This window comes from Oryctolagus cuniculus, chromosome 4 (genome assembly GCF_051225735.1).
Source record: "Oryctolagus cuniculus isolate XC-2025 breed Fujian yellow rabbit chromosome 4, ASM5122573v1, whole genome shotgun sequence".
NCBI classification, from domain to species: domain Eukaryota; kingdom Metazoa; phylum Chordata; class Mammalia; order Lagomorpha; family Leporidae; genus Oryctolagus; species Oryctolagus cuniculus.
Window position 1 is genome coordinate 60,515,286 of NC_142870.1, and position 19,232 is coordinate 60,534,517.

A 19,232-nucleotide genomic window follows, 5' to 3' on the forward strand; every position below is an offset into this window, starting at 1 on the left:
AAGCATGTACTGGCTAAAAATCACATATCCTAAATTTTTTGGTTAAGATTGGCAAAGATTAATTGAAAGTGGTTAATACCTATTGTAGAGACTTTCTAGGTGTCATTACATGGACAACAGCCATGGAATAAAACTGGCCAGGAATAAAACTACTAATAACATTGGAGGATCTTGTCATTGCTACCTCATTCTATTTACTTGAGTTTGCTCCAAATGAGAATCTATTTCAGAGAGACATACATGATTATTTTGGCTTAAAATTAAAAAAAAAAAAACTGATTAGACAAAGTACAAAGATTACTTTTAAAATGCCTGTGATGGTGTGTGATTGAAAACTAATAGGAGCAAGTGTTTGGTTTAGGACTTAATCTGCGGTTGGGATGCCTATCCTATATTGGAGTAGGTTGGTTTCAAATCCCAGTTCTTTTCCTAATTTCAGCTTCCTGCTATTGTGTACAGTGGGAGCAGGTGGCTGATGGCTCTAGTAATTGGGTCCCTGTCACCCACGTGGTCACCCTAGATTGAGTTCCCAATCCCTAGCTTTTGTCAGGCTCAGCTTCTGCTTCTGCAAGCATTTTGGGAATGAACTAGGGGATGAGAATCTGTGAACTCTCCCTCTCTCTTTCTCCCTCCCTCTCAGAATTTTAAAGAGTAATCAGTTAAAAGTATTAGTCATGTAATACTATATAGTATGAACCTTATCATCATCTAAGAATGATTTATAATGAAATTTTGATGAACCAATGAAGATTTTTAATATACACACATGCCTAATACTTGTCCTTGCCTCCTCAATCCTAGCTTCAGATGTCATTGCACAGGAAAGGGTTTCTAGCATTTGCAATTTTTTAAAAGTCACGTTAGTGATTCTGTGGCAATATTTAGATTCCAAACATGGATTTTAACCTCCCTTATCTTATAAATGAGAAAATTGATATTTGCAGTGAGATGTTTATAACTAGTGGCGACTTTGTACTTAATTACATATTTTTCTTTTGTTGATATATCCCCTTTAAGAGCCTCAGGAAAGTTAACTTAAAATAAAATTAGAAGAAAAAGAAGGCTCCAAAGAGGATCCATAATCTCACCCTAAAAAGATGTTGATTCCAATAAAGCAGTAGCTCAGCAATTTTAGAGTCACGTAACAAGAAAGGAATGTATTGAGCTCATTTGTTCTCATAGCAGATCCGTGAAGCAGATACAATCAATATATATGTTTTCACACTTGAAAAATCTGAGGCAGAGAATGGTTACATGACTTGCCTTTTTAAAAAAAATATTTATTTTATTTATTTGAAAGACAGAGTTACTAAGAGAGATAGAGACAGACACACAGAGAGTTGTCTTCCGTCTGCTTGTTCACTCCCCAAATGGCTGCAATGGCCAGAACTGAGCTGATCTGAAGCCAGGAGCCAGGAGCTTGTGGATGCAGGGTCCCAAGGACTTGGGCCATCCTCTGCTGCTTTCCCAGGAACATTAGCAGAGAGTGGGACCGGAAGTGGAGCAGCCTGGAATCAAACTGGAGCCCGTATGGGATGCTGGTGCTGCAGGCTGGGCTTTTCCCCACTGCACCAAGCAGTGGCCCCAAGGTTACACCGTTTGCAATGAACTGATTGTTATTTGATTGAATGTAGTAATGTTGAGAATCTTTGCACTTAATCACTGGGCCTCTCTTTTCATGTATAATTTTTTTTATTGTGTGCTGTGACCAATGTTCATGATGTCCATCCTCACACTGGGGAACAGCCACTCCTGATCTTGCATGTCACTCCCCAGTCTTGAAAAGACTCCACCAATACTTAGTGTACTATTCAGGCTTCCCCAGAGTCAGACCAACGTGCACACACACGTGTGTGTGTCTGTCTGTATTTGTGTGCAAAGAAAGATGTATTATAAGGAATAGACTCATGTGATTATGGAAGTTGAGAAGTCCCAACATCTATCTTCAGAAAGCCAAAGACCCAGGAGAGCTGATATGCAGTTCCTTTCTTTATGCAAAACCTTGAGAGCCAGGAGAGTCAATGTTAATTCCAATCTGAAACCCAGCAGGATGGAGTCTCATCAGAGGCCAATGTTTTAGTCCAAGTCTTAAGGCAGTGAAAAAACAGCTCAAGTAATTAGGCAGGAGTTCCCTCTTACTAAGCCTTTTTCTTCCATTTAGACCTTCAATAGATTGAGTGAGGACCAGCCATTTATGGATATACAATCTGCTTTACTTACTCTTTCTATTCAAATATTAATCTCATCCAGAAGCAGCGTCATAGCCACAGCCAGAATAGTGTTTGACTGGATCTCTGGATACCATGAGGCTCAGTCAAGTTGACACATAGTTAACTGTCACACTTGGCAAAAAACATGTTCTATTTCTCACTGAACATTTTACCTACAAACACATCATATGCATTTGTGTCCATGTTGTCTACAGAAAATTTAGAAGTCCTATACCATGTATAGGAAGGAAATATGGTTCCTACAGCCAATTATCTATTACCAAAAATTCTCATTTTGTGTGTAGAAGTTTCCTGATGACCAAAATCCAGTCCACTTGTGTAATACATCATAAGGCATTTACAAATATGACCACTTTGTGCTTTAGGGTATATCCATTTTATGAGGGCTTCTGATGTACTACAACAGTGATTTTGTTTCTTAAGAGAATGAAAATGTTTCACTTTATGCAGAAAATTAATTGAAAAGCAAACTGTGGCACTCTATATTATGGTTAGGTGAATGCTAAATTAGTGAGACAACTCTGTATTTTAATCATCCTTTTCCAATGACCAGATTTTTACCAGACACTATTTGTTCATATATATTTATATATGTGTATTTGTATATATATATATGCATATGTACATATATATATATAAAGCAATTTGTGTGTTTTGTGTGTGTAGATAGTAACTTGCTTCATTAGCTATTACCATATGGTGACCCAAAATTAAAATCATGGATAAATAAATGCTGGGCACTTATCTTCATAATGTCTTTAGGCTAAAGCCACAGGCATTTTCTTCAAAGCATCTCTTTAAATTAAATTCAACTTTTACCACCTAGCTTGAACATTCATCTATAACTGTTGTTATTTGAAAAACATATTAAGTTTGATAAAGTTAGTATTATTTGTAACCAAATTGATAAATTATAATTGTCATCCCAAACACGAGAGAGTTTTCATTAAGAATGTGTGGAATACTTCAGATTTGCTTACTAGTTTACATTCCCAATTAGTTAATTCCTTGCTTGCACCCTCTGAAACAAGCCAGTATTTTAGCTATGAGTTAATGTTCTTAACCCTTTCAGCCACTAGTCCAAAGGAATGTAGAATCCTGGTAAGAGCTTTCTGGTTAAGAATTTCTGAGGCTATTTTTGTGATACAGCTAGCAAAGCAGTGAAATGTTAGCAACATTTAGGGAAAGCTCTTTAAATTGGTTATTTTTAAAAGCTTAGGAAGAAGATAAGAGAAACTTTTCTTTATTCCTTGGGAAAATTAAGAGTACACTTATTAATAGACCTTACTCAACTAGTGTGCACTCCCTTCCACGAATAAGAGCTTCATATTGTTATACGTACTTCAAATATGGAATACCATAGCAAGAAATACTTAGCAATTGTGTTCTTCATTATTATGAGTACATTAATTGAGTGAGGACTTCCGACTCCTCTGTGATTTTAATCCATGTAAATGCTTACCAGAGCTTTTGAAAAACTAGAAACATTTGAATAATGAGAAGAGATGTCTCTGGTCATTTCCCATCTATGTAAAGTATTAGCTGACATGGTCAGGCAAAAGGCATTCAATAACTAATTCCACTCCATGTCTAGTTACTTAATAGGTAGTAAAACATTAAAGAACTATAGATAATTTTGATGACTTTTAAATTATTTATCCCATTTCTCTCCACTCTGTTTTCTGCAAATACTTTTACTTCTGTAGAAAATTAAAGGTTACTGTTTGAGATCCAGATCTTCTTTTGTGTGTCTCATATTATGAGATTTAGTAGAAAAAGAAAAGAGAGAGTGGGCATTTGGCCTAGTGGTAACCATGCTTGTGTCCCACATTGCAGTACCTGGGTTCAGTTTCCAGCTCTGGCTCCTGACTCCAGCTTCCTGCTAAGGCAGATCTTTGGAGGAAGCAGTGATGGCTCAATTGGATTCTTGTTGATCCACCTGCTTCAACCCCGTCCAGCCCCAGCCATTACAGGCATCTGGGGCTTGACTGTACTCCCTCTGTCTCTCTCTGATTGCCTTTTAAATAAATAAATTTAAAGATATAAACCAAAAAGTCAAAATAACGGAATGTAAAGAAAATGTATAGAGGCGACATGATAGAGCCACAGATTTATTCAGGTAAAGTTTATTAACACCATGATTTCTGGTCTGATTGCATTTACGAGACCCTGACCACCATATTTTTTCCTCTGAGCTGAGATCAAGTATTAACTAAACATTTATAATCTTGAAATACTCATTGAGTATATTTTGATATTTACATTTTGCAACAGAAATTCAAGATTTTTTTCATGAAAATTATTATGTATACATACATACTTCAAGATGTTTGTGAAAGTGGAATTAAAAGAAGTCTATTTTGTTGAAAAAATCTTGGAAATTTGTGCATAGTTTTCTATAAAAAGCATTTCCATAGACTTTTGGAAGTTCTCTTCATATTTTGTAAGTTTTTGCACCAAAAATAGTTTATCTTTTAATTCATTTTCTAAGATATTAGGAGTATCCATGTAGATAATGTATAAATCTTAAAAGCACAAATATGCTGTGTTAACTCTGCCTTATATGGTGTAGTGTAATCAGAAGAAATCAGAGACAGTCTTAAATTGGCTGTAAGGTTGAAGAAGACCTGTGATAATACTGAAACCATAGAAAACAATGCTATGTTAAACCTTTCTAGCATCCTCCTTAGTATCTCTTGATATATATAGAACAAGATCTTTACAGAAAGTTTTAACTGAATGCTATCTTCCATTCAATAGGTACTCTAAAGTCAAATATATGTCTGCATGAGGGAGATGGGTCTTCATTGAACAAATTGAAAAGATAGGCTAGAGGACCACTTTCAGTGTATGTTTAGTGATTCCTCATGTCTTGCTACCTGTACACCTACTTTCTTTTCTTTTCGGGGTGGGAGGAGAAACTTTTAGTAAATTCCCAACAATTTAATGAGCTGCATACAATTAACCTAATTTCATGGCATGTAAATCTCAGAGGGCTTAACCTGCCCAGGATATCATAAATTGTGAGTACTTTATTTTAAATCCCTTATGCTTTCAAATATATTTTGCTGCTTTACCTACACTTCTTTGTAATTAAAATTTCTGCTATGAATTTGATTGCTTGCTGGTCTTTAATACAGTGCTTGGAAGAAGGGGTGTATTTTTTATTTTTAAATTTTATTTAAAGTACACAAGTTTCATGTATTTCATACCTACAGACTTAGGAACATACTGATACTTCTCACCTTGCCCTCCCTCCTGCCTACGCTCCAACTATTCTTTATTCTCCCTCTCCTATTGCCATGCTTAATATTTACAAAGCTAACATAGCCTTTCTACTTGTGTCAGAAGTCAAGATAACGTAAGTTTTGGCTTCTTTCTGTTTCTCTATCCATAGCCTACCAGGCAACTGGAAGAAAACAAAAAAGAAAATTTCTCATTTATTCTATTAAGCCATAAAAATAGAGTGGATTAGAGAGAAAACAGGATAATGTGGAGATGGCATTTCATCATTGTGGTCTCCTCTTGTTACAGGAGGATGGAGATGATCTCAATTCTTGTCTCACATCAAAGAATTTCCATGCAGACAGGGGCGATCTGAGCAGAGTGAAATTATCATAGTGAGAAAACCCTTGCCACAGCAGTCAGAATGGGGCAGCCAAATGGAGGAGTTGCCCCAGAAACAAGCCAATTCTGGGTCTTTTATACACAAAAGTGACTACCTAGATTTACCCAATTAAGGGAGAAGCAGAACAGCAGCTAACAACCAATGAGAGCACTAGAATACCAGTCAAGAGGCTGGAATAATAACTAATCATAGGGAAATACAAAACCCATCAGAGGGCTGGAATTATAATCCTATCTAGCCTATTCCCATGATAAAAAGGAAAAAAAAAAAAAAAAACTAAAAGTTCCTTCTGGCAGCCTCTGAAAAGAGACAAGCATTTCGTCCACTCTTTAAGGGACTCTGCCCCTTTTTCTCATTCCTAGGGTGACCTAACTGCCTATTAGCTCATCTAACTCCTCACACTCTGTAAATGTTCGTTCAGTTCCATTTAAAATAGAAATAGATGTTTGTTTTAATTATGTTTTCAAAAGGTTAAGGGGAAAAGGCCTGTTCCTTGCCATGAGCCAGGCTTCTCCCTGTCTTATCATTAACCACAATAAGAAAAAACTGAACCAGGTTGCTGAATGTATGCAAGCAAAAACCTTGGTTCTTGCAGATTGAGTATTTTTAAATTTATTTGGATCTTCCAATCATTTACCTAATGGATGATCTCCTATTCACTTCTGGGTGGAAAGTCTGGTTTCTAATTCTTGCCAAGGATATACACATTCCTATTTTAATGAGGATTTCTTTATGGAGTTTTAGACACTCTAAGGACATAAGATTAAGACCAACTATCTCTTTTTCTTGGTGCATACTTCAATCAAGAAATTGCTGCTGTCAGCAGAGACCAGTCCTCTAGCTTTTCATTAAGCTTGACCCACTAGGAGACTCATTTTACTGACAGCTCTGACCCAAGAAAAAGAAACCTCACTATTCTCTTGAACATGATCCTAATTACCTAGACAGGTATCAATGGCCAGTTTGCCAAAAGTGGCAGACTGCACTGCTAGAGCCCCTCGTTTAAATGCCTGTAGCCCTGCTAACTTTCTGTAGTGTGAATCAGAGGTGCCATAAATTAGAAACCATGGAAAATATCCATGTATTTAGAAAGAGTACAGAAGTCCTCATACTCCCTCAAAGTTTTCACTTTTGTATACACTGCTTAATTTGAAAAATGTAAAATCTCATGAATTCCTTCATGTATGCTTTATTTTATGTGACTATTAGCTCTGTTTGCCAAACACAAAATTCTACCATAGTAATTTGTCTTATTTTTTTGAATGCTGCCACCTTCCAAGGTTGTGATACACTGGTTGTGCCTATAACATTCACCCTTCTTCACATTGTCTTCTTCCTTCTTCCCCCAACTAAATCACGGTTAAAGTAAAGGTGTACTAAGAGAGTAACACCAGAGGATCCCCCTATGTCCTTCCCAAGTGAGCTCAAAACAAATATATAATATTGGAAAAAAATCACCAAAAAGTTTTGATATCCTTTAAAAGCAATTCTAAGCCTTTAATAGCACTGACTGAACTTGTGGAAATAATACAGAATGTGGAAATGAGACTTCTTTTTGAATTTTCCTTCTGCTACTTAGTAGCTGTTTGACCTTGGATTTCAGATACATCACTCTCCTTCAGTTTGGTGAGTCCTTGTCACCTGCTTAGTACTTCCACATATCCTATCACGTGTATCCTCACACTAGTCCTGTGAGCAGATCCTGTCGTTTCCCCTACTCATAGATGAACAGACCTCCTTAGGGGAGAGAACTGTCCACACTCTTGCTGCTCAGACTTGAAACTTGGGATGAAAGCCCAGACCCACGGACTCCAAGATGCACCCTGACTCACACATTAGACAAGAGGCTCACCTGTAGGGATAGTTCATTCGTTAATTTATGATTCAATGATATACAACTTATATTTAAAATTACTAAAAAGGGACAGTAATGATGAAATGTTAAGGCAAATAACCAACATAATTTATATTTAAATCCAACCATTCAATCATTATAAATGCCTTTTTTTAAACTTTTATTTAATAAATATAAATTTTGGAAGTTCAACTTTTGGATTATAGTGGCTTTTCCCCCCATAACCTCCCTCCCACCTGCACCATCCCATCTCCCACTCTCTCTCCCATCCCATTCTTCATTAAGATTAATTTTCGATTATCTTTATATATAGAAGATCAACTTGGTATATACTAAGATTTCAACAGTTTGCACCCACACACATACACAAAGATCCTACATGAGGAGCAAGTGTACAGTGACTCCTGTTGTTAATTTAACAATTGACACTCTTATTTATGATGTCAGTAATCACCCAAGGCTCTTGTCATTAGCTGCCAAAGCTATGGAAGCCTCTTGAACCTCATATCCGTTGATTAAAGAAACTTTAGCTAAAAGAAATTATTTAAATAAACTTTGGTTTGTCACATGTTGTGTACAGAAGTGTAATATCTTACCATTCCTTCAAATCTCTAAGATTTTCTGAAATTCAGAATGAAATTTATACCCAAAAAGTGCATTTTTACTACATCAGTCTCAAAACCAAGGCAAAAGTATTCAAAATAATGTTTAAAGGCTTTTAACTTATTGGGAAAGAGGACAGTAACTAATTTAGAGAACTTAAAATGTAGGTAAATATTCTCTACATTTGCAACCAATGAGTGACCACACTCCCTTCCCCTATTAGAAAATGTTTCTATTTCATAGTGATTGAGGGCCTAACATGTATGTGTAACAATGAAACATGACTCATGGATCCTGGAGCCACACTGCTACTGTTGGAATCCTGGTTTGCTACTTCATAGCTGTGTGCCCAAAGGCATGTTAATTAGTCTGATTGTAATATAGAGACATTGTGAGGATTAAATAATACTTATAAAGCACTTACAAAGTGCTCACACACTGTAGCATCATGTGTGAGTGTTAGTGGTCATTATTTTGTACAGTGGAATTAAGAAAAGAAGAAGGGAGATTTTCATTTTTCACTATTTACCATTTTTTATTATTTTGTTGCCTATTATTTTTTCCAACTTTTTATTTATTTTGGAGATGGCATTTTAAATTTACACTGTAGTTAAATGCTTAAACTCCAGTAATCCAAAGTTTAACAAATAAAAATAAAAAGGCCATAACTCACCAAGAAAATTGGCTAGGCTATAAAAATAATCAAATAAAAAGATTTTCAACTTAATTCATATAGAGTAAATTTTAAAATAGTAACATAATCAGAAACTTTAAAATAAAATAATCCATTTCAAATTATGCAACTTGTGTTCTGTGAATGTATTTCAGGTTTCATGTTGCCCTTACTCACTCTCCTGTTCAGATTCCAAACTGTGAGCATTTTTTAGCCTGATTTTAACCACCCAGGTTTACTGAAAGATACTGTGATTTTTTCGGTGAACCACAGTTTCCCTAGAAAGAATTTTACTCCTTTTTTTTTTTTGATATCCCATTCTTCTATTTATTTAAATTTGTAATTACCTATTTGCAAGATAGAAAGAAAGACAGACACATACACACACACAGAAAGAGAGAGAGAGAGAGAGAGAGAAAGAGAGAGAGAGAGAGATCCTATGTCCACTGATTCACATTCCAAATGTGCACAACCTCTGGGGCTGGACCAAGACAAAGCCAGGAGTGCAAAACTCAATCTGATCCTCCTATGTGAGTGGCAGGGACCCACGTTCTTGAGCCATTATCTGCTGCCTCCCAAGGTAGCGTTAGCAGAAAGCTGGATCAGAAGCAGACAGATCTCAAGCCAGGCACTCCAGTATGGGGCGTGGGGCTATTAACTGCAGCATCAAATGTTTGTCCCTGATTTTTACAGCTTTATGGCATCACATCAACTGTCCTCAAACTCTGGATAAATATATGCACTTAAAAAGTAAGCAGAATATGAACTAGAAATGGTAGTATGCTGCTTCATTGCACCTTTGGATGGTTCTTCCAATTCTTATACAATGAAGATCATATTTAATGTTTTCTCTGTAATGATTCCCATTGAGATAAAATTTTCTTATATTAACGTATAATTTATTTTTGCAAATGTATATACCCTTATGTCTGCCTTAGTCCTTATAACTGTACCATCTTAGTTAATATACCAAAAAAAAAAAAAAAAAAAAAAAAAAAAAAAAAAAAAAAAAAAAACAGGTGCTTAGAACAACAGAAATTTCTGCCATAGTCTTAGAGACTGGGAAGTTCAAGATAAGCCCACAGCAGATTCAGTGTTTGATAAGGAACTTATCCTTGGTCATAGATAGCTCCTTCTCTGTGTAACCTTACCAGACAATAGGACACCAGGGAGCTTGAGGCACCTTTAATAAGTGCACGAATCCTATTCATTAGGGTTTCAAACTTACAACCTAAGTACTTCCCAAACACCCCACTTACCAAACTGTCAACTTGTGAATAGGGAGGTGGAGGAGAGAGACAAAAGTATTCAGTGTGGAGAAGTAACCCTAGTCAAGACAATTTGGGCTATTATGTATAGTATGGCTAAAATAAACATTTTTTTTTTTTTTTTTGACAGGCAGAGTTAGACAGTGAGAGAGAGAGACAGAGAGAAAGGTCTTCCTTCCATTGGTTCACTCCCCAAATGGCCACCACGGCCGGCACGCTGCGTCGATCCAAAGCCAGGAGCCAGGAGCCAGGAGCCAGGAGCCAGGAGCCAGGTGCTTCCTCCTGGTCTCCCATGTACATAGGTACAGGGCCCAAGGACTTGGGCCATTCTCCACTGCCTTCCCGGGCCACAGCAGAGAGCTGGACTGGAAAAGGAGCAGCCAGGACAGAATCTGGCGCCCCAAGTGGGACTAGAACCCAGGGTGCCAGCGCCGCAGTCAGAGGATTAGCCTAGTGAGCCACGGCACCGGCCAAAAATAAACACTCTTATACAAGTAATTTTGTAAGCATATGTTTTCATTCTCTTTTTGCTACAAACATAGGAGTGGAACTGCTAATCATGGGCAGATATTTGTTCATGAGAACCTGCCAAAGTTGTCCTCTTGTTTGCAACTCTTATCAGCAGTGTTATGAATTTTACTTCTTTCACATCTTTGCCTAAATCAAGTGTTGTCATTTTATTGAATTTTAATCATTCTAAGAGGTTAAAAATGATATCTAATTCTGGTTATAACTAGCATTTCCATGTAGCAATGATACTAAATCCCTTCAGGGCTTATGGTGTAGCACAGTGGATTAAGCTGGCATTTGTGATGTTAGCATCCTGTGTGAGTGCTGGCTCAAATCCTGGTTGACTCCACTTGGCATATAGCTCCCTGCTAATGTGTCTGGGAAAGTGACAGAAGATTGCCCAAGTACTTGGGCCCCTGTGACCCTTGTGGGAGACCCAGATGGAGTTCCAGGATCCTGGCCCAACTGAAGTCATTGTGGCCATTTGGGGAGTGAACCAGACTGTAAAATCAATCCCTCGCTCTCTCTCTGTCTCTCCCTCTCCCCCCCCCTCTGTCTTTCTCTCTCACTCTCTTCTCTCTTTCTCTCTCTCTCTCTCAAATAAATAAATACGTCTTTTTTAAAAAGCCCTTTAACTTATTAGCAATCCTATATCTCCCTTTATAAAGTGAATATTCAAGCCTTTTAAGGTTGTTTATTGATGAGCAGAAGTTTTTCGTATTTATGAACAACTTTTCAGTTCTTTTGTTGTGTTTAGTGCTTTTTGTGGCCACTGTGTGAAATCTTTGCTTATTCCAAAGCAACAAAAATATTTTACTAGAAGCTTTATAAGCTTTAACTTTTACATTTAAGGTTATGATCTATATAAAATTTTGTGTGTAATGTGAGATAATGGTAATTTTTATTTCTTTGTTCAGTTTTTATTTTACTGTATATTTATAGAGTCATGCTAGCGTTATTTATTAAAATGACTTTCAGTATTGGCATATTTTTCAATAATTAATTCACCATAGTACTAGAGTTCTTTAATTTTGATTTTTCTGGTTGTCTTAGCAATCACATTTCTGCATTTCCAAATACACTTTTAAAACTTGCCAGATTCTATTCCTTCCCTTCAAGTTTTATGAGATTAGTATTGTTTTGAATCTGTAGATAAATTTAGGTAGATTTGGCAACTTAATAATATCTGTTCTTCCAATCCATGATCATATCTCTCTCCATTTACTTAGACTTTTTCAGTTTTTTCTTAGCAAATCCATAATTTTTAAACAGACAGTTGACAGTTTTATAGAATTTTTTTGTATTTTATGTATTTTGAAGCTGGTATAAATATGACATTTTGTGATTTTCCAAATTTTTATAATATCATTTTTAAATTACTTTGCTAGTCCTATTTGGTGTTTTCTATATTTGTTAATATTTCTATGTAAAGAATCACTTCGTCTGTAAATGTAATTTTACTTTCTCCCTTCCATTCAATGTGTCTCTAGACAGTAGAATAATGTGGGCATTATAAAATGGGTTGAAAATTGATCCTGTATTCATCTTTTTCTGAACTTTTTACTTCCTTCCATTCTGAATAGATCTCAATGATGAGATGATCTAGATCTGGAGTTCTTTGTGAAAATGTGCTTTAAAACAAAAATTATAATTTCAGTTTCCTTGGTAGGTATAGGGTTACTTTTTCATGAATAAATGTAAGTTCTTGTAATGATTTCTACATTTCATTTTTTATTGACATTTCTACAAAAAGAAAAAGTTGCCCAGATGATTCCCTATTCCTTTTATATCTGTGGCACCTGTGAGGATAATGCTTTGTTTCCTAATATTGTTCATTTATCTTGCTTAGTCTTGTTGCATTGTTACCAATTTTTATAATATATTCAAATAACTAACTTTTTGCTTTTTTAATCCTATTGCTTTTTTTTTTATTTTTGTTCATACCATTACTACTTTCTTTGTTGTTTTGATTATAACTTGCTCTTCTTTCTCTTAATTTCTTGAAGTAAAGAATCAGACCACTGATATTAGTCTTTTTCTTTTATAATATGTCTTTAAACAATGGATTTCATTCTCAGAACTGTCAATGTGTTATGTTCTTATTCATTAAATCAAAAATATTTTTAATTGCTCTGTGTTTTCTTCCTTGAAGTCATATGACTAGAACTATATTAAATTCTGAATATTTATCATTTAATTATCTTTTGTTAGCATAACCTACTCCATAGATTTTAACCTTTGGAAGTGCACTGATATTTGTTTTTGGGACCAACGTGATATTTTACCTGATGAATACTCCATAGATACCTAAAAAAGAGATTTACATGTGGATTGATGGAAACAGAGTTCTATCGCTATCATTTAGGTTATGATGGATAATAGTTTGCAAAACTTTGTTTTGTGACTGTCAAACAAATGGTTAAGAATGTTATACTACTACAATTTTAATGGTCTGTAATTACTTTAAAATGTATTGTATACATGTGAAATGGTCATTTTGCCAGTCAATTATTGTCTTTAACCATTGTCTATATTCCCACTAAACTGGAGTCTTTTGGCTTTTTACTTGCTAAGCTTCTTACTTGGTGAATTAGTAAGCTTTTTACTGTAATATAGTTTTAAAATATAATTTCTTAAAAACTAAAAAAAGAAGGGAGAGAAGGAAAAAGAATATGGGGAGAAAGGGGTGGGAGGGAGAGCAGAAAGGAATATCATTATGTTCTTAGAATTGTATCTACAAATTACATTGAATCTGTTAAAAACTAATTAAAAATTAAAATAAAAAATTTTAAAAATAGTTTGATAAAATCTTTTTATTCCTACAGATTTTTTTTCAGATTACATGAAATCACCTTGTATATGAGAAGGTTATAAGCGTATACCTTAATTCCCATTGTGTATTTTCTGTATCAATGTATATGTATTGAGATTTTTTAAATATAATCTTTTTTTTCCACTGGCAATTTTGATGTATATTTTTACTGACATGTTTCTAGGTTGATTTCTTTTAAGTATTTTTAAAATTTTATTTTTTAAGATATACAAGTTTCATGTATTTTATATATAGAAATTTAGGAACAAAGAGGTACTTCCCACCCTCCTTCCCTCTCGGCCACTCTCCAACCCTTCTTCCTTCTCTCTCTCCTAACTCCACTTTTAATTTTTAGAAAGATCTATTTTCAGTTTACTTTAGACTCATAAGGTTAACTCTACATTAAGTGAAGAGTTCAGCAAATAATATGAAGAAAAAAAACACAGTTCCTCAATAGTAGAGACAAGGGCTGTAAACAAAGTATTGAGCATTTTATTTTTTTAAAGATTTCTTTAAATCTACAGAGAGAGGTAGACAGAGAGAGAGAGCTTCTGTCCACTGGTTCACTCCCCAAATGGCTGCAATGGCTGGAGCTTCCAGGTGCTTCTTCTGGGTCTCCCATGTGTATACAGGAGCCCAGGCACTTGGACCATCCCCTGCTGTTTTCCAAGACACATTATCAGGGAGCTGGATTGGAAGTGGAGCAGCTGGGACTCAAACCAGCACTCATGGGTTGTTAGCGCTGCAGGAAATGAGTTTAACCTTCTGGGCCACAGTGCTGGTCCCAGTATTTGAACTTTAGAGATATCCCACCATCTCTAGCTTTGTTTCTTTTAATGAGATGTCATTGGATGTTGTTTTTCACAACTATGTGAAAATTCAAAAATTTTTAGCAATATTTATTCAAATACTTTGTTTTCTCTATTCCTGAGATCCTCTAATATATTTTTTTATGTTGCAACCATTGCCTACTAATTCAATTGCTGTAGATATGGTTGTATTAACTGATTTTTTTCACATAAATGTGGATTACCTTGTTCTACTTCTTTATGTTTAGTAATTTTTGTTTGGAGGCTAGAAATTTTGATGCTACATTGGTGTGTCTGAGTTTTGACAGCCAGCTAAATTACTTACTGGTCAGCTTAATCCTTTTGAAGCTTGGTTTTAAATTTGATTAGATTGGGTATAGCTAACTTGGTGCTCAGAGAGAGAAACTAGAGAATTCATGTAGATTTTTTATATGGTGTCTTTGCATAACTCCACCAATCTCCTTCAATTCCCACTGCTTCCCTCTAGGCAAGGACTACTCTCTGCCTCCTCAAATCAGTGAAAACCCTGTGCTTGCTATGGGTCCCCATGTTTGGCACTACAGTCCAGCAAGAGCTAGCATAGTTCTAGTTCAGTCTGAAGATGACTTCCTACTTCATGGGTCAAAGGAGATGGAAATAATAAAAAAATCCAATCCACATCATAATAGCTCATTTATTATTTTGTTTAATGTTATTTAATAGAATTTGCCTATAGAATGTTGGCTTTTTAAATTTGTCACTCTCTAGGGGCTCCAAACAAGTTAGAACTCTCACTAAAGGGAGGAAGAATAGTTAATGAAGTGAATTTGAAAAAAAAAAATTAGGAGGAGACAGAGAATAGAAGGGACAGCAAAAGGAGAAGTAGAGAGAAGAGGAAACAATAAATGGAATTGATATACTCTGGGAAATACAGTTGTCATTTTTTCTGACTTCTGGTTGAGCTCCCAAACAAGGAATTTAACTGTGTAATTAAGAACACTTTGTTTTGGTTCTTCAAGGATAGAAACTAGGCATATGTCATAATAGCTGCCACTAAAGCATTAGCTTTCACATTGCAGTTGGCTGCACAATCACCAGACGGCCTTAAGCTACATAGATTGCAAGGCCCTGACCCACAGTCTCTGTTTCTGTAGTTCTGCTGTCTGTCCTGAGGATTTGCATTTCTATCAGGTTTTCAGGGGGCTTTTGCTGCTGGTCTGGGGACCACAACTTGAGAACTATCATCATGTTAGGGCTGTCCTAGCTTCTACGTCCAATCTTCTGTCATAAAATGGAGTCTATTTACAGTCTTCCTTTTGATGTATTCAATAAAACAGAATCTGTAAACATAGACATACGGTATTGGCTCAACTGGGATACATACTAGGGAATGCTGAAAGGGAACCGGTCTTAGTGAAACAGATCTGAAATTTCTGTTGAATATGTTTGCCAGAATGTAATGTTTTGTTTTTTGTATTTTTTTGTTTTTTTTTGTTTGTTTGTTTGTTTTTTGTTTTTTTGACAGGCAGAGTGGATAGAGAGAGAGAGACAGAGAGAAAGGTCTTCCTTTGCCGTTGGTTCACACTCCAATGACTGCCATGGCTGGCGCGCTGCAGCTGACGCACCGCGCTGATCCAAAGGCAGGAGCCAGGTGCTTATCCTGGTCTCCCATGGGGTGCAGGGCCCAAGCACTTGGGCCATCCTCCACTGCACTCCCGGGCCACAGCAGAGAGCTGGCCTGGAAGAGGGGCAACCAGGACAGAATCAGGCGCCCTGACCAGGACTAGAACCCGGTGTGCCGGCGCCGCAAGGTGGAGGATTAGCCTAGTGAGCCACGGCGCCGGCCCAGAATGTAATGTTGATAGTCAAATGATATTAGTTACTTCCCAAAAAGTGGAGAGAAAAATAACTCAGCTAGAAGTCATGATGCAACAAAGTATGGATAGTCAGTGTTCACATTTTTTTCCTTCTAACTTATATTTAATGCAACCTCCCAAGGAAGCTGTTTTTACTGGACAGTGTTCTTTTGTCAGTCAAGAATTGCAGATGTGGAATTATTCACCCTAGTAATCTGTCTGTAAAGCATGTTCTTTTCAAAGAAACGTTAATATGAACATAAGTGCATGTTTGTCAGTGTGATATTCGTTTGTTTATCTCGTAGGACTGCATCAAAACATGTAAACAAGGACCTTGGCAATATGGAGGAAAACAAAAAATTAGAAGAAAACAATCACAAAACGGAAGCCTAAGAGAGAAACTGTTCTGGTTGTCCAGGTAAGTAGAGTGCATGAGGCTTGCGAATGTAATTCCCAGAGACGTGTGAACATCTTGGAGATGACAGGGAAAGTCTTACATTAAAACTCTTCATAATTACAGCTGTCTAAACAGGAAGAGATGATTCAGAAGGAAACGTCAGTGTTTTTAAAAGCATTCTCACAATTTCACCAAGCATCCTCTTCCAAATATCATTATTCCCTGAATAATAAAAATAAATTTTATGATTTTAACACCCAATTAGCATGTGTTTTCTAATTCCAGAGTTTTATTGAGTACAAAGAGACTTTATGAATCAGTATTTGAGTAACATAACAGCAGTATTCTTATTTTTTAAATAATTATGAGACTAAAAATCTAAGAATTTAAATCTAAGATTTTAATATGTGTGGGTATATTTATACATCCCCAAATCATTTTAATGAAAAGATTAACAAATTGTTGTGCATATAGATGCACACAGACATTCACAGATAATGTGTGTATGCATGTGTACATATATGTATGTGTGTTAATGTATACATTAATGTTACATTGATAATGTATATATATAAGAACTGTGTGGGTGGGGATTTTTAATATAAACTGAAAAAAGCAAATATTTCTATAGTATTTCTCTTGGAGTTTGAGCTGTTTCTGTTTATTGCTGCTCCCCTTGATCTAAACACAGGAGCAATTTGGACAAATTTTTTAGTGTCCCTGAGAATACTGTTATTGTACCTTACCGATGTCATGCAAATGGCCCCAACAACTGCAATAAACCTTGGATTCATTGTAAATAAACCATAAATTATAATTTGAGTCCCTAGAAAGTATAGGAACCATGGGAAATAATATTTGGAGGAATGCGCACAAGAGAAAAATATAATTGAAATTAAGGCCTATTTTTTTAAGATTTTATTTATTTATTTGAGAGGTAGCATTTCAGACAAAAGGAGAGAGAGAAAGGTCTTCCATCTGCTGGTTGACTCCCCAAACAACAGAAATGGCTGGAGCTGAACCTATCAAAAGCCAGGAACTGGGCGCTTCTTCCAGGTGTCCCATGTAAGTGCAGGGACTCAAACACTTAGGCCATCTTCCACTGCTTTCCCAGGCCATAAGAAGAGAGCTGGATTTGAAGAGGAGCAGCCAGGACACTAACCAGGCCCATATGGTATGCTTGTACTGCAAGCAGAGGCTTAGCCTACCATGCCAAAGCGCCTGCCCCAAGACCTGTTTTTAAACTCTGAAAACCAAAATCTCAAGTTGAGTGAGAAAAGTCAAAGTAGAATTCCTTCTGCTGATATGCTGTCCAGGGAGGCCAAGTATGCAGTAGGCCCACATGGTTCTTTTTCCACTTCTCTAGGGTTTTTTCCTAGTCCTTTGCAACACAGATTTTAGTGTCTGTTTTCTTCAAAGCTAGATACAGTAAATTCTTAAATAAAACTGGAACTTACAGATAAATACCATAAACTAGGTTATGATTTCAAAAGATGAATGTATTTTTAACAAAGAGATATGGAATGAAATATTTTCACGAAAAAACTTATAATCTTAGTATGAATTAAGCATTTAAAAAAAACCCTATCAACAATTCCAAAATATTATTTATAGAAAGGATGCAGCAATGTCTAATATTAAAGATGGGCTCAGGAACATGGAGTTAACTCTTTCTATAAAATAATTCTTGTACCTTTTAGTACAAAGTATCCATTGAGAGTGGAAAATGATTGCTATGGTAACTTATCTAAATTATGTTTCTTTCATCATTTCAGAGAAAAAACATATAGACCAATTGAAGCATGAACGTGGATTGTATTTATGACATAAACAAAGACATTGACAGCAATTCATGGTTCAAGTGTTAAGCAGTTCATTCTACCAAGCTGTCACAGGATTTTAGAGAATTATCTCAAGTAAAACAGTGAAATAAAATTATAAACAATAACAACAAGTTTTGGCAGCCATGATAATAGGTCATATGTTGTGTTTGGTTTGAAATTTTTTTTCTGTAAATGTCTGCACTGAGGATTTCTTTTTGGTTTGCCTTTTATGTAAATTTTTTACGTAGCTATTTTTATACACTGTAAGCTTTGTTCTGGGAGTTGCTGTTAATCGGATGTATAATGTAATGTTTTTATTTCAATTGTTTATATGGATAATCTGAGCAGGTACATTTCTGATTCTGATTGCTATCAACAATGCCCCACACTCTTTCACAAGCACCTAAAACCCAAAGGTGGCGGCTTGTGAAGATTGGGTACATGCACATTGCCCTGTTCAAAAAACTGTGTTTGTTTTTTTTTTTTTTTTAATCACAAAGAAGAAGCCGGAGAGTCAGATTGAGAAACAACAGAGCAGTTGATTTTTTGTATGTGCCACGACCTGATTCTCACAGGAAATCACAGACACATATGGACACACTTACATGATAAAGGAACTCCCAACTGATGGCTTTGCCTGTTCTGAACGCTGTAACACAGGATTTGGGCAGCATTTACTTTTTTTTTTTTTTTTTAATTTGACAGGTAGAGATATAGATAGTGAGAGAGAGACACACACAGAGAAAGGTCTTCCTTCCGTTGGTTCACTCCCAAATGGCTGCCACGGC

General features: G+C 36.0%; 1 protein-coding gene across 3 annotated transcripts in view; it reads left to right on the forward strand.

The window, feature by feature from the left end:
* The window catches only part of ALCAM (activated leukocyte cell adhesion molecule), a 208,528-nt gene extending 191,886 nt beyond the window's left edge, over nt 1–16,642 (forward strand). For all 3 annotated transcript variants that reach the window (XM_002716725.6, XM_008267007.5, XM_089330697.1), the window contains one exon: nt 16,530–16,642. In XM_002716725.6, coding sequence (XP_002716771.3) covers nt 16,530–16,617 — 88 coding nt within the window. In that variant the 3' untranslated portion in view covers nt 16,618–16,642. The remainder of the gene's footprint in view (nt 1–16,529) is intronic.
* The last annotated feature ends 2,590 nt before the right edge of the window (nt 16,643–19,232 follow it).